Source organism: Adiantum capillus-veneris, chromosome 17 (genome assembly GCF_014529385.1).
Source record: "Adiantum capillus-veneris isolate H3 chromosome 17, ASM1452938v2, whole genome shotgun sequence".
Taxonomy (NCBI): Eukaryota; Viridiplantae; Streptophyta; class Polypodiopsida; order Polypodiales; family Pteridaceae; genus Adiantum; species Adiantum capillus-veneris.
The window spans coordinates 142,159,573-142,175,523 of NC_140947.1; the positions used below are offsets into that span (position 1 = coordinate 142,159,573).

At 41.5% G+C, this 15,951-nt stretch overlaps 1 protein-coding gene across 4 annotated transcripts; it reads right to left on the reverse strand.

The window, feature by feature from the left end:
• Window positions 1-12,608: 12,608 nt before the first annotated feature.
• On the reverse strand, window positions 12,609-15,741 carry LOC147438220 (putative WRKY transcription factor 11). 4 transcript variants are annotated; one of them, XM_086487522.1, is made up of 5 exons: window positions 14,179-15,741; window positions 13,980-14,103; window positions 13,568-13,889; window positions 13,299-13,424; window positions 12,609-13,180 (listed from the first exon to the last, which is right to left on the reverse strand). In XM_086487522.1, the coding sequence occupies exons 1-5, from the start codon at window positions 14,830-14,832 to the stop codon at window positions 13,021-13,023; spliced, it is 1,386 nt and encodes a 461-aa protein (XP_086343648.1). In that variant the 5' UTR covers window positions 14,833-15,741; the 3' UTR covers window positions 12,609-13,020. The 4 variants fall into 4 exon arrangements, with proteins under 4 accessions (XP_086343648.1, XP_086343646.1, XP_086343647.1 ...); XM_086487520.1 differs by having other exon boundaries at window positions 13,568-14,103; window positions 14,179-15,740; XM_086487521.1 differs by having other exon boundaries at window positions 13,980-15,740.
• Between the last annotated feature and the right edge of the window lie 210 nt (window positions 15,742-15,951).

Here is a 15,951-nt window from a genome sequence, read left to right on the forward strand (position 1 = left end):
ATGCCATACTGCCAATAAAATCTCTATTGCCGACATTAAGGGTAGCAAAAGACCTTGAGTGGATTGGACATGAATTGTCAGAAAGACTTGAAGATTTAGAGAAGCTAGATGAGCAAAGGCTAACTGCTATAGCTCACATATATTCACAAAAGCGGAAACAAAAACATTTTTTTTATTCCCCTCTAATTACAAAAATCTTCAAAAAAGGGGACTTAGTTCTAGTCTATTCCCGTAAGCAACACATTCCCAAGTTTAAGAAAAAGGGAAACGGACCTTTTATCATTGAAGATGTATCTCCAAGTGGAGCAGTTAAGCTTTCCATCCTAGATGGTGAACCAATGGCTAATTGGATTAGTGGATGTCATTTAAAGAAGTACAATTTGCCACTAACCAATGAATTGCTAGAACGAATGCATGCAGCCAAGCAAAGAAAGATAAAATGACAACAGGTTATTGATGAAGCGCAGAAAGAAGCTCGGCTTCGAGTACTCAAGAGAAAAGCTGCTTCAAGAATCAACAAACACCTATTCCCATCAACACATTGGAAATAGATGACCAACAATGGGAATTACCGAAACATGCAGTGTCAAAAGATGATGAATGGTTAGATGGAATGGACCTTCGCATCAAAGTACAACTCAACAACCATAGCACAAATGCATTGGTCGATACAGGAGCTAGAGTAAATGCAGTCAGTTATTCCACGTACAAGAAAGTAAAAAGTCAGTCTTTGATAGCAAGAATAGCGACAATAAAAGGATGCAACAAGAACCCAACACCAACATTGGGAGTAGTCAACTTGAATGTGATAGTACATGGATGTTCATGCCCTCATAAGTTTGTATGCTTACCAGACGAACACATGAATGAGACGATGATTCTTGGAATTCCATGGATGCGGACATACAAGGTAGTACCAAATTGGGATACGAATCAGCTCAAGCTATCACCTAAAGACGAACAACTCATTGTTCCAATTGCACCAAGCAAGGAGGAATGGAAAGAAAGCAATCAACAGACCAAACCACGAAGTAATCAATCTTCTCCATCCTATCGACAAGCAAATTCTACAGGTAGCATGCAAGGAGTCAAGCAAATTTGGGTACCCAAAACATCATCGACAATACCAAAGACGGTTCTAAAGGTCAAAACACAGAGACGAGCATCTCCAAGCAAGGAACCCAACATGAAATGGGTTTGGAAGAAAAAAGAGCACTTATCTTCTCTGCAAACTTCAAAACCAATCAAGCAATGGAGAGCAAGCCTCAGAACACTCAACCACACCATTCTGACCAAGACAAACCAAGGTATCAATGGCGGGTAAAAGCTCGACAACAGTCAAACGTGTTACCAACAGCTCAAGAAATCAAGGTGCTAAAGCATCCTAACGGTCAATCAAGCAAAGAGCACACAAGCTACAAGAATTGCTCTTTGGAAGACAGCATCAGAAAGCCTCGACGTCAGAAATCCTTGAGTTAATTACTCAAGATCCAACTCATGCACATCATAATGGTTTGAACTACATTGATCTTCAAAGCTTGGTAGAGCCAACCAAGGCTATGCATAGACACGATTCTTCAACCCATGCACACAGTCGTCCCGGAGTACGCCATCTAGCAGGGGTGGAAGGGCACTAAGTAATTAAAGGAAATGTTTGAAGAGGGAGGAAAAAGTTTGATGTTAACGTGTGATTTTTTGCAAAATTACCTAATAATGCCCTTATAAATGATCAACAAGGGGAATTTAACTGATAATATCTCCCTGATGAGTGTAAATAGTGTATATACTATCAAAAAATCATCAAAAAATAGTGCTTTTTGGTTATTTTTTATCATTTTTCTTGATATTGGAACTTAAAAATGGAGAAATCCAATAAAAACAAAAAAGCTGTGTTTTTCAATGGATTTTCTTAATTATTGAATTTTTACTTTACTTTTTTAGCGCATTTTGTTTTTTGTTTTTTCTAATAAACAGATCAAAAATTAATAATAAATAGCAAAGGAGCTCAAATGGAAAAATTGAAGACATGGTGGTGATCAGAAAGACAAGGCGAACAAGCACAAAAAATTTCAATGAAATCAGAAGATGGAAGCGGGAAGCCTAAATTAGGCGATCAGATCTACTTTTGCAGAATTCTTGCAGAATGAGCTACAAGAATCTAATTGGGGAAATTTTTGAGTCTAACATAGATTTCATGGACTACTAGGACTAACAGGGGAATCTGGGAAAAAATGGTTCGTGAAGTCCGGGTATAGATATCCCAGGTAGGCTAAAACCACCTCATTTCCACGTTGCCTTTGGAGAGAGAACTTTTCGACCTCTTTCGCGCGTCTTTTCCGGAGTCTACAGTCACTTGTTTTTAGCATCGTCTCACACGAGACATGAGGCATAAGTTCTTTACTCATCAATGATCCATTTTGTACGGCCGGAAGTTAGTCTAAACCCCTAGAAAAAACCCTAGAATCCGAGTAGTGCACGAAGACCTACTACCAAAAATTGACCATAGCGGCATGTCAGCTCAACCAAATCGAATGAGATTTGAACTGTAGCATGCCCCAACATAATATAACACTTCTATATCACCAGTAGACCATTCGGCAAGGGTTGAGGGGGTCCCAAGTAAAAAAGCTAAGTTTTTGGCAGATGCCAGAATTGCATTATGACTCCACAGACAGCTTGTATACGAGGTCTATACACAATGTATATGATTGGTTTCATAAAATCAATCAAGCGAAGCCCTCAAAAAGCAAAAAGCGGCTCGAAGGCTACAAAGCGTCAAATTCGACATACGAGGTCAAATTGACTCCAAATGGGCCAAAATTGGATGAGTTGCTTCACGATTATGTTACGGACAAGTCCATAGCCTCAAAAGTGACTAACCAACTCTATAGGCCATGTAGTCATAAAAATCAAAAATTTCAGAGTCAACAAAGCACAAAGTGATGCCGGCAAGACCAAATTTTACCAAATTCAATTTAGGACTTGTTTTAGGTATATAGAATGTGTTTAGGTCAAAATTAACAAGTCTTGCAAGAAAATGTTGGCTGCTGTAAATAATCACGATTATTTACTTTTATACTATTTTGGATGGGAAATTGTATCATCACCTCACCTATCACTTGTACACACCTGTTTACATGCCAAATTCCAAGTATGAGCCAAAATGATAAACTATAACTTGGAAAATTGCCAAAAAACTCAAAGAAGTCCTTGCAAGCCAATTTCTAAGTTATGAGCCCTATCTTTTGATCCAAATCACCCCATATCACATACATAGGGTCTATACCATCCTTAGAACCAAGTTGTACCAAAAAGTGTTCATTTTGATGAAAAAATGAATAATCACAATTATTTACTTTTTGGCCAAAATGGGAGAAAATTGCAACTTTGCCATCATAGATCCAAAGTACATGATGCCCTAAGCCCACTAGCCAAGTTTGAACAAATTTGAAGCTCAAAATCTCAAAATTCCCTTACGTCTACTGTTTTAGAGACCTAAAGCCTAATCTGGCACCATTTTCACTCTGTACATTCAAATAAGCCCATATTTCACTAAGAGTATGTATTTGGTATATACTTCAAGCCTATAATGCCAAATTTGCAAACTACCAAGTTCAACCTTCATTTTTGCAAGGTGATTTCATACTTTCAATGGAAGGGTTAGAGCTCCTTCTTGTATGCCTAATAACAAACAAAGAGGAGCCTCTAGATTATCGAGCTTGCCTAATGCATTCCCATACACGCTCACACAAGCTCACTATCAAGTTGCACTAGTCTACTATTCAATTGCTAAGGGTTGGAATAGTCATTCAACCTTTCATGACGAGTACTAGCTAGTTTCAAAGCGGGAGGCATTTTTGGAGGGTGGTTCAACCACCCTCCACAGAAGCAATGGCCATTGTCGCATGCATACAAGTGCGCCAAAAATGGTCAATTCCACTTTCAAGGACAGTTTTGGAGGGCCTACACGAAGACCCTCCTATGGCACCCAAAAGAAGTTGATAAAAATTGTTTCCTTCTAGCATAATTTCATTATTTTACAACATGAGGAATTTGAGACTAACTAAAATTCACAAGAGTCAATTTAGTGTGAAATGAAAACTTAACAAATGAAGATAGGACTACCTAATACCATTGCCATTCTCAAAACCCAGTTTGGAAGTTGGTATATAGTAAGCTATAAGTGGTCAAGCACCAAAGACAATAGGCCCTTATACTAGATATAAAAGGGGGTTGAATTTCAGTCTCGCCCTCCCACGTCTCTCTCTCCCCTATATCCAACGCTTTAGCCTAGTGTGCCTTGAGAGAGAGAGAGAGAGAGAGAGACAAAGAGAGGTGCCTCCATCGGAGGCGGCACCTATGTATTAGTGATATTTAAAGCTTCTCATGGAAAAAGCATGTAAGCACAACCTTTGATCACTCATGTTGTTCAAATTAGCTTGGCCCTCTTATGACAAAGGAGGAACATGACTTCATCACTCTTTGGAACCTTGGTAAAGAGCTCCTTCAACAAGGATTCACACACACACACACACACACACACACACACACACACAGAATAAATTCCATGCTACGAAAAGGTAACATTAAGCTTTATAATGTTCTTAAAAGACCATATCTTGATTAAGTATGGGGTATCCCAAGGGAAGATGAAGTCAAATAGGGAACATAAACAAAAGCAAGGACTGGACTATGTGTCTTGAAAACATGGCATCTCTTATTTGAATTCCATCTCAAACACAAACAAAGGATTGTAAGAATCTCTCACAGAAAGCAAGACAATTTGCAAATTGATTACTCAAGTAACATTTTCAAGCGTTGAGGTTTTGAGCGAGCTTTGGAATGAGCTTTTTTGGGATATTATTTAGATGTTGCCTTTACCGAAAACACTCGTTCATGAAGCAATTGTAGCAATCAGGGTGAGCTTTTGGGAGAGAGATTCTCTCTCTCTCTCTCTCTCTCTCTACATATATATATATATATACATATATATATATATATATATATATATATAGAGAGAGAGAGAGAGAGAGATATATATATATATATATATATGTATATATATATATATATATATATATATCTCTCTATATATATATATATATATACATATATATATATATATATATATATATATATATATCACCCACACCCCCCTCTGTTCATCCCTTTCTCACCCTCCCTCTCTCTATCTCTCTCTCTCTCTCTCTCTCTCTCTCTCTCTAAGCACAAGCGGACGTAGAACCCACTTGTGCTCAGAGAGAGAGAGAGAGAGAGAGAGAGAGAGAGAGATAAAATTTCTCTTTCAAAAGCTCGCTCCGATTACTCCAATCACTTTATAAACGATCATTTTTTATAAAGACAACATTTAGAGAATATCCCATAAGAGCTCACTCCAGAGCTCGCTAGAAACCAATCCCAACAATAGAGAAACATACGGACTTCATTTTGAATGAAGGTTGCCAAATGCCCCCTCGAGCATTCCAACAATGAAGTGAGAGATCTAAACGACAAATGGTACTAAATTTCTTTCAATGTACGTATCTGAACCTTGCAAATTACTTCTCAATCTATGGGATTACTTCAAAACTTAAAGGCAATCAAATGCACCTTATTCCAATTTTATGTATATGTTGTCTCTAGTCGCTTCGAGACTAACACACAAAATTTAATGAGAGGTGGTGAGGGGATCCACGGTTGCCAAGTCCACGCACAAAAATCAATGCAATTGCAATCGCAATCGTCACATCAAAACTAAACATAGGCAAAAATTATACCCCTTAAATCCGAGCAAAGCATGTTGAGTTACCATAAAGAATCATAAAAACGGGTTGGGTTACTTAATGTGCACGCGGGTGAGGTGGTTAGCCCATGTGTCTCAAAGCTTGGGGCATGAGGTTGTGGGTTCAAAGTCATTTGGTAAGTTGAAAAAATTACTCAGCTGTAAATAATTGCCATTATTTACTTTTGTTGCAAATTTTGTATTGACTTTATGGATTTGATCTTTACATGTTTTTATGTATCTATGCATGTTCAAAAATTGATTTGAAGCAAATTGGACCAAATTTGTCAACATTTCAGACTGAAGGACATTTCAGAGAATTTCTATCAAATTTGCTAACTTTGACACTCTATTCACTTAACAGGATCCATGCAAGCCACAGAGAGGGCCAAGAAGAAGCTCTCGCAAAAGGAAAAGCTCCAAGAGCTACCGCCATACCAACTGGATCCCGATTCAGCCAAGAATGCCAAAGCGACCTACCTATCAAAGGAACACCTTGAATAGCATAACACAACAGTGTTCACAGGAAGATTCAAGAGAGAAGAAGGACATCAGGTAGAGCAGCAACTTCTATCAAAAGGAGTTTATGATGTCGCTACAAAGCCCGATACCAAAGAAGCCAACAAGAGGCTTGGTCTCACAGAATTCTATGAACAACAACCGTGTGGAGTGGACTTTCAAAAAGCTTATGAGCTTTTGTCCACAATCAAAGAAGATGGAACCGCTCAACTCTATGACCAGCAAGGGAACAAGGTTGAAGTGGTGATTACCAAAGAGATAGTGGCAGAAGCACTCAAACTGCCAACAGAGGGAATGACCATGAGGATACGAGATAGAAAGACGGCAGGAACCTTCACCAAGAAAACCACCGCTACCACATTTGCCGACCTCGTTCAAAAACAGGTGGAAGAGCCCGCTAGATTGTATCACCAGCACTTCCACTTCCTCACCAAGAGACCACCAAGGTATACGACACCAAATCATGCGGTTTCCACAACCTTTACACAAGTTCTGAAATCGACAACCAGGCAACCAATTGATCATGCACAGTATGTTTTGTCCACATTGAAGGGGACAAAGAAAGAAGGAAAAATTACATACGTGGGAGCACCAGAGGTTTTGACCAGAATCGCCTACCATGCTATCGGCATGGCCGACAACTTGCCGCCTGCCCCAGATCAGAACACTTGGATAGTGTCAGCACAACCCTCCCCTCGGGCTACAAGATCTGCCAAGAGAACATACAATTCAGATAAGGAGTTTGCTGAGAGCTTGCCAAAACGGCATAGCAGTGAAAGCTCAGATAATGAGGAAAAAAGAACACGAAGGGAAGAGATGAAAGAAAAGCCGTGGCAGCACATCAGGAGGAACCTGTACAAAAATAAGCCCGATTTGAAAGAGAAAATCAATCTTATAATGAACGCAGTTGCCAAGCACAAGGCAAGGACCCGGCAAAATGGGTACCAATTGAACTCAAAGGGCCAAGAACAAAGCACCATACTAGGAAACAGGCAGAAGATCCCACAGAATCACTGGAAAAGATGTATCAAGAAGCAGAAGCTTTAAAGATGAAAGAAGCCTAAGAAGCGGAACAGAAAGCTAAAGAGGCGACGGAGCAACAAAAGCAAGCAAAGGAAGCAAGTGCACAAGGAGAAGCACAACATGATCAAGGTGATGTGTCTCCCCGACCTTCTTTACCCGTTTCAGCACAGCATGATCACCCCATGCCGAGCCCACCACCTTCACCAGCAAGTAAAGCCATAGAACCTGAGCCCACCAAGGAGACAGGGCCTGAACAAAGAGAAGCAGCTGGCTATGCACAATAGGCAGCTGAATCTACACAAGAGCAGCAAAAAGAGCAAGACAAAGAGCCAGAAAGGCATTAGGAAAGAAATGGACTCATTTTCGGGCCTTTTAGCTCTAGTGAGAGAATGCTCCTTAGCCAATAGGAAGAAGGATAACGTTACATTGAAAAAACCTTTTTTCTTATTTTGAAAATGTCCATGAAACCATTTGGTGAAATTGTCACTATCATCAGAAAAGTAAGGTGCTTGATAATGACATCTTGCACAAGCGCCGAACGCCTTTTTATGACCCGTTGTTGCTATCCTATAAAGTGAAGTACTTGTACTTGTGCATCTCGCACAAGTATCAATCACCTTTTTATGAAGTACTCGCAATTTAAATTTGAACATATCGTACTTGATAGTGATTGATAGGTACTATTTAAGACTATGATGGAGTCAGAACCAAGCAAAATGAGGCCCTTGAGGGGTCTCTGGGACCTCTATTCGATTGGTTCTGACCTCATGAGGCCCTAGGATTAAGATATTGCATTTTTTAAGCCCATAGATGCATCTAGAACGTCCAAAAACCTTAGGATAGCTCTACTAGAGACGTCAGATTTCAGTGTTTTAAAGAGCTATCCTAAGGTTTTTAGACGTTCCGGATGCATCCGTGGCATTATTTTTGTATTTTAAAAACAACTCTTATGTGTTTTCTCTCATCGCACATCACATCACTCATTAAGATTCACAGACATGGATTTTTGTGTACACTTAAGTTGGGCTCTCGAAAAGCATTTTGTATGAGCATGCATTTAAGTGATTGAGCAAACTTTTACGTATGTACTATGAGAAATAGAATTCCAAAAAAGAACTTTTACATTTTTCACAATTACCTCTCTCTATGCTGAGTTGGCGTTTCTTACAGGGCCCAAAATTGAGTCCAAGTTTCTCCTAATGGACAGCGAGTCCTGAACAAGAAGACACCACAAAGTTTGAGCACACAAGAGATCACGAGTCTGAGGAAACACCTTCTACCTCAACACAACAAGAAAAGGCCGAGGCATCCACATAGCCTCAGGATGACAAAGCGGGAGATGATCAGCCACAACCTCAAGAACAACAACAACCAGCCACCATGACGCAGCCAAAAGATACACAAGAGACTGCAGAAACATCAAGGTAGCTAGCCAGAAACGAGGATTGGCAATCAAACGATGAAGTGATCCCGCAAGTCAACGAGTATGCCAAGCAAATGCAGGACATGACGGAAAGACTCCGAATAGCCGTACTTAGCCGTAGCACAAGGGCCAAAGAATTAGAAATGATGATTGACGCACTCCAAGGGGAGCTAGACGACCGATTAAACGTCATCACCGATCTACAAAGGCAAGTGCAGGAGTTGAAAGCAAAAGCTGAACAACATCAGCTAGCACGGGATAAACAACAGAAAGAAATAGAGGAGCTCGGTGACTTGCTTACGAAGTTGTCAGATACATGCAAAGCAAAAGATGAACAGCTAACAGAAGTTACAAACAAACTTCTAACTACAACCCTGTCAGTTCAAAAGATTCAGGTACAGTTAGATGTAGCAAATGCTTCTCTACAGTACTCAGAGCAAAGAATAAATGATCATGCAATTTTCTTGCGGCAAATACAAGAGAATCCAGTCATAGCCTCGATCAAAGGAACAGACGAGGTCTACAAAGCATTAGGGAAGAAGAATAAAGACCTCGAGCTGGAGTTAAAATTGGAGCAGTCTCAGTGCAGAGACCTGGCTTTAATGCGGGTGCAAAGAGAAAAGGAGCTGCTGAAAGAAATAGCTGAACTTAAAAGAGTCAACCAACTGTTGCGAGAGGGACGGCCAGAAACACAAGAAGAGGCAAGAACTTCCGAGAAACCACAAATAGAGATCCCCTTAGTTACTTTCGCTGAGATGGAGACACAGCCAGCAGAAGAGCTAAGTGGCGAGGAGGAATTTCAAGTACACATAACCGAAACGGATACAGTGCCAATGGTCCAACTCTCAAAGGTTGAGGAAGATGCACTGAAAGAGAAGATTACACAAGAGGTAGATAAGCAGTGGAAGGCAGCAATGGATTGGGAGCTGAGAGTTCTTCACTCCGTCAAGGTTATACAACTCACTCCCAATCAAATCAATGTGCAATGGGACCAACAATCCCTGCCCTATCCTTTGATAAAGGTAGAATTGCTCTAGGTAAAAGAGAGGTTGTACAAAGACATGCAGGTAGACAGCGCAGATCAACCCCACCTAAAGTGGCAGCTGGTTGAACAAGAATCCAAGGTATTTGATTCTGTTCATAAGAGCACCTGCGGTCTTACAAAAGGATCCTACTTTCTGTCCTATACCAAGAGTAAGGACCTGGCAAGCATAGGAGGTATTAACAAAGAAGCGACCAAACTTGGCTTAACTACCCCGATTGCCTGCTCCAGAAAAGGGACCACCGATTGAAGAGTACATGGTGAAAACCCTAACCGGCGTCATGTTCTTCTTCAAAAGTCTACCAGATTTATCATGTGCAATGCTATATAAAATTTGTCGAATGATGCTCACATGTATCGAGGTTTTTCATGAGCCAAAGCAAGCATGCACCCCTTGGATGTCATTCCTTGAGGGTAATAAAGGTTTATGTTACGATCTCAATGGCCAATCTTCCGAAGAAGTCCTCTATGGCTTCTATGCCCGATGTATGTTTTTACCTTCTCACAATATGCTGGCGTTTTTTAGGAAGCGTTCTACACAGGGTTCTTCACTTGGCGAACGAAGATATTTGGACCAGTAATCAGCAACCTAACATCACGATTTGTCCGCTACTCAGCAGTGGAGTTGAAAAGCAGAGTAACTATGCAGTTCTTAAAAGTGTCAGATAAAGAGATGAAGATCAGATACCAAAAGACACTAAATGCGCTTGAAGACCGCCTCGCCAGTCGTCAACCCGAAGACTACTTCAGCCCATAAAGCTGTGTCAAGGGACGACACAGGCGAGAAGGGGAGAAATGTTAGTAGTAAGCTACCACGAATACCATTTTTCGGAGCTCCCATGTAAAAACACTTTTTTTTATTATAAACCAAGAATATTGTAACTCCTATTTTTCGTGTAAACCTTGTAATAGTTGAGCCAGGGCTACAAGCTTCCAGATTGTATCAACTTGTCATTACCTATCTTTAGTTAGAGCTCCAAGATTATTAGTTTTGATCACCAAAAATCTTGGCTAAGGTATAAAAACCAATTTTTATAAGTTATTTGTATGTTTTGGATAATGAAATACACAGCGTGAGCTAACAGAACTCACTTCTCTCCTTCTCACGCTTCCTACTCTCTCCCCGGTTGTCACATTGCAGTCGCGTTTGTTGCATTGCAACCGTAGGTAAGAGCTCTACGCATTGACGTAAATACATCACAGTATTTCGTAGCTTTTGACATCACCGACCCGCGGCTTAATTTCATTATAAGTAGGAATTTACACTTCAAAATAAAAAACTAAGCATAGGCGGAATATTGGTACATCATTGCTAAGCATTTAAGTGCATTCTACGTCGAAAACGACTGAGTCAAAAATCCACTGCTGTTAATAATCGCGATTTTGGTACTTGACCTAAAGTGGGGTTTGAAACCATAAGCATGTGTGTTTAGGTCTTATAAACATATCGTAGAAGTTTCGTTACATTTGGATGTCATTTAATGTTGTAACGGATGTGAATTGTTTGCCAATGTGAACGATTGGCTTTTGGTGATTTCAGTCGCTTGAGTGTAGCTTGAGTTAGATGCGAGTTGTTAGTTGTTTCTAAGAGACTAACAACCTCTTGTAGCCTCTATGCACTAATCGAGTCAGCTTCATCCCATGGATTGATAATTTAATCGTGGTTTTTGCTAAATCTACAATAAGATAAGAGTGAGGTTAGACACCCGTCCCACATGTTGTTATGAGCATGAAGAGGCTTTCCCAGATCTCTCTCTCTCTCTCTCTCTCTCTCTCTCTCTCTCTCTCTCTCAGATGTGATGAAGAGGCTTTCCCAGATCTCTCTCTTAGATGTCATGTCTCTTTCTACCTCAGTGATCTCTCTTCTCCACAGACGCCTTGTATGTGGCTTTACATGAGTCCACCGGATCGTGAGTCAATTCTTGTCTTCATTGCATCCTCTGCTGCTTACTTTGACACTAACCTCGGGTAGTCTTCTTTGAAAACAGTTGTCCTTAGTAAAACTAGAACATAATGCAATGACCAAGAGATTCCATTTAAGCCAATACAAGACACTATTTGCAGTGGAACCAGCAAAAGATGGGAGATAAGACCTCATGCTTTGGCTATGGGGGGAAATTGAGAAGAGCATGCTGAAGGAGCAGTAGAGGGGGAGGTATTGATTGAAAATGCCCATGCAATACGCACATGTCGCGAAACTATCCATCGTGCCACTTTGCGCGATGCACATGCTACTCATATGGATACACAGACGTTTTGAGTGCGTGCATGAAAAGTAGTTGCACGGCCAGGGGATATATCATAGTTCTTGTGCTGAATAATCTTGATTAAGTAAGAATATGTCTCTGATCATTTCACCAGTGTCGTGGGGTGGCCCCCTTGTAAGCCAATGTACTAGTGTCTGCTGAAAGATGGCATGTCTCGTGATGAGCATGACTAATATTTGTAATTCTTTTGGGTTACTAATATATTTGTGAGTTTTGCCCCAAAACAAAAACAAAAAAAAGTTTGGTAAGCCCCACAACCTTAAGTGGTACCTAGAAGCTAAGAAGCAGGACAGCCCAGTGCATGTTTGCATTGGGTGAATTCCAAAGAAACAAAAGCAAAAAGGCTTCGATAAAGCTAAAAAGCGATATTTGATGAGCTTGCAGTGCATTAGGTCATTAAACTTCATTTGCCATCAAAATTTCGTGCTACCTCGAAGATTGGAGTTCATAGACACACAGTCATACACTCACAAAAAGACACACATGAACTACTTTCTCAGATACAATGTTGAAATGAAAGAGCGGCACTTTGGTTCTTTCAGAGACTGCTGATCCACATTGAAACCAAACAACTTATGGTGAGTAATTTATACAAAAGCGAGTTAGATGCAGAGTACATCATTCAGTGATTGGTGCAATGTTAATTAGGAGGGGAGAACACGTTCATCCAAAGTTTATGATCTCAATCTCACACGATCGGTATCATCTTCTCAAAAAACCATCCTTTTTATGGGTAGGGCCTTCGGCGAAAGAATGATAACCAATTCTTGCAACAACAAAAAAACCTTCAAATCTCAGAAAGACTCATCTGGGTGTAGGGTAGTAACTTGAAGCCACCACCGCTAATATTAAACAGTGGCCGCAACTTCAAAGCAAAAAAGCCCTAATCCAACCATTTGTCAGCTTTCTGGGAAAAAAAAACAAGTTTCAACACACCAAGCTAGCTAATTTTTCTTGTATATCTTCAGACTTGGACCATCATGTTGTTTGCTGAATCATAAGGTCTCTGAAAATGGTTATGCTCCCCCTCATATGTGACAATCAGCATGCTCGAATCATCCGAAGCTCGTTCGACATACTTTCGCGCACTACATCCTCTCACACTGCTGCACTTGTAATAACTCCTGAAAGAAGTAGAGAATAAATCAGCTCTTCTACATTCTGATGTGCTCACTGCTGTCCAAGTTTTGGCCTCTAAAAGTTCAGTTATATTGATTCAGGTTAAAAGCCATGGAAACATACCTGGGATGAGGGGAGCCCTTGATGGGCTTCTGCCCGTATTTTCTCCATGAATAATCGTCTGCTGGAATGTCCGCCATTTTCGAGCTTATCGCAGGCACTCTAATCACTGTTCTGTCTCTTGATTTCCTAGAGAAATGAAAAAAATCCAATGTTAACATACACACACACACACACTAAAAGCCCTTCCATAGCTTGTGAAGGCGCCTTGGACCGCCTATATAATATACAGATGTCCAAATGCACATACAACTCATCCAGAGGAAACCAACCTGCGTTTCGAGCAATGGCACCTCCCAGAACTATTGCATCTACCCCCACTTTGATCATCGAGCCGCTTCCCACATTTTCCAGTTGACGAAATTGGAGGGTGGCCACCCATACCGATGTTCCCGAATGCATGGTGGAAGACTGGATGCTTGTCACTCACACTCCCAGCAATGCTGAGAGACGACATGAATGAATTCGTTGTTGTGGAGAAGCTCTGTGTGCACATTGATGAGGTCTCCGAGTTTCGTATGTAGCCATCTGAGTAAGGATTTTGTGCATGCAAAGAGATAGGGGGCTGCATGGACTTGATGATGTTGTTTGGTCCTTCAATAAGACATTGGTTATGAGATAATGCTGATAAGGAGCTATCAACTTGGTAGAATGTAGGTGAAACCAAATTGAGGGCAGGATTACCAGAGCTGTTGTGGCAAGCAATATACGCCGGCTGAACATTCTGACGCATCGAAGGGGCGGTGTAAACACCAGATACATCAACACTTCGGCCAGTATTTTGAGAAGGAATTGTCATCTGAGACTTCTGAGAACCATACACTAAGAAAGGGTTAAGCATTAGACTTGGCGGGGGCGAATCAGGTTTCAAATTCAAATTGACCTGCTGTAATGTGGGTTTGATGGCATAATGATGTTGGGCAACAGGAGGCATGGTACTTTGCTGATGCTTCTGTGTTGGGACTACCGGGAGACCATGCTGGGAAGTGGAGACAACAGGGGAGAAGGCGGTCGGAGATGCCGCATGAGGGGCATCAGAGGAGCATGTCACACTTACTGATGAAGAGCCTTGAGGGGACAACTGTTTCACAGTTTGGGGCAACAAAGAGGAGGTGGGCTGTGGCCGGAACAATCTGCCACCATTCATGCTCCCATTGTCGGCAATGTCGATGTGTGCTGTGGGAGTACTCTCTTTAGAAGTAGAGGCAGCCTTTGACACGGCCTCCACTTGCATGTCAGATAAACTGGTGGCTATGGAAGAAGAAGCTCGTGGGCCTTTCCGAAAGCGAGCATGGCCGGATCTGCCGAGCAGCGAGACCACTCTCTTGAACTGAGACAATGTTTCATCGGCTACCGTAGAGCAGCCCCCAATATCCTTTGACTGATCTAATTCATGTTGTTCTATATGTTGGTGCTCTGAGAGCAGCTGCACTAGCCTATGAAAATTCTCCAACCCTGCACTTGCAGCTTCGTGCACATCGTGGTCCCTTTGCAGCTTGGCAAAGTTGCAATAGTCCAAGGTTTGTGTGGCGGCCATGGTTCAATCAATGGAATCAGTTCAAGCCAGCTCTGTTAAGAGGCAATTCGCAATATGCTTCACACTAAATGTATAGAAGACCATGAAAGCACAGACAATGAGGTTTACTCATGGACCGAATGAGAGGAAGTTAGGAAAAGATACAATGAATTCTATGAGGCTCCTCATATAACCGAGAGAGAGAGAGAGAGAGAGAGAGAGAGAGAGAGAGAGAGAGAGGCAATGGATGCAGATTCAAATGTGGCAGTACATGACAAGGAGAAATGGAGAGGGCAACATGGACCTGCAGGAAGATGTCAAGTCAAGGAAGAGCACGGAGATGTGTGTGTGTTAGAGAGAGAGAGAGAGAGAGAGAGAGAGAGAGAGAGAGAGAGAGAGGCCTCGGTGAAAACTGAAAAGTAGTGATGAATCACACATATAATGAGTGAAGGTGTACTTGACAGCTGGAGTTTGCTACTACGGAACAGAAGAGAACGAGCACCTTGAAAGTTTAACCAGCATTTTCATGTGAGGACCTCAAATGCAGCAGGCAGAAGGGGGGACTATGAGAGAGAAATGTACTCAAATGCAGCAGGCAGGAGGGACTATGTGAGAGAGAGCATTTTCATGTGAGCACTGAGGACCTCAAATGCTTTGAAATGGGTTGTCTAGAATCAAAACAGAGTTAGGCGCAAAAATGAAGAAGGAAAGACAAGAGAAGTACTAATTTGGGCTGATTTGCAAATCGTGCCAATTGTAAAGGGGAAGAAGAAGAAGAAGAGGCGCGGGCAACCGTAAAGATTTTATTACGACGGGCAATTTACGAAGTGGGCGATGGTGATTTGGATACAAGGCGCAAGGGGGGGAGATGGGCGATCGCGGTTCCGACAGAAAACGGAGAGCTGCGGATGTGGGCGATGTTTGGCAAAGGGGGGGGGAGTATTTCAGTACTGCGGGTAGCTATACCTATATAAATAATTGTACCATTCCCGAAAAAATCACATCCTGCGTGAATAGCTATATCGGTGAGAAGTTAGAACTCATGATCAGGTGGACTCACAGAAAGCTCTCATCGTAATTTTTCACCTGTGACCTCAGTGGCTCAAAGTCAACTGGAGCTCTCTCTCTCTCTCTCCCTCT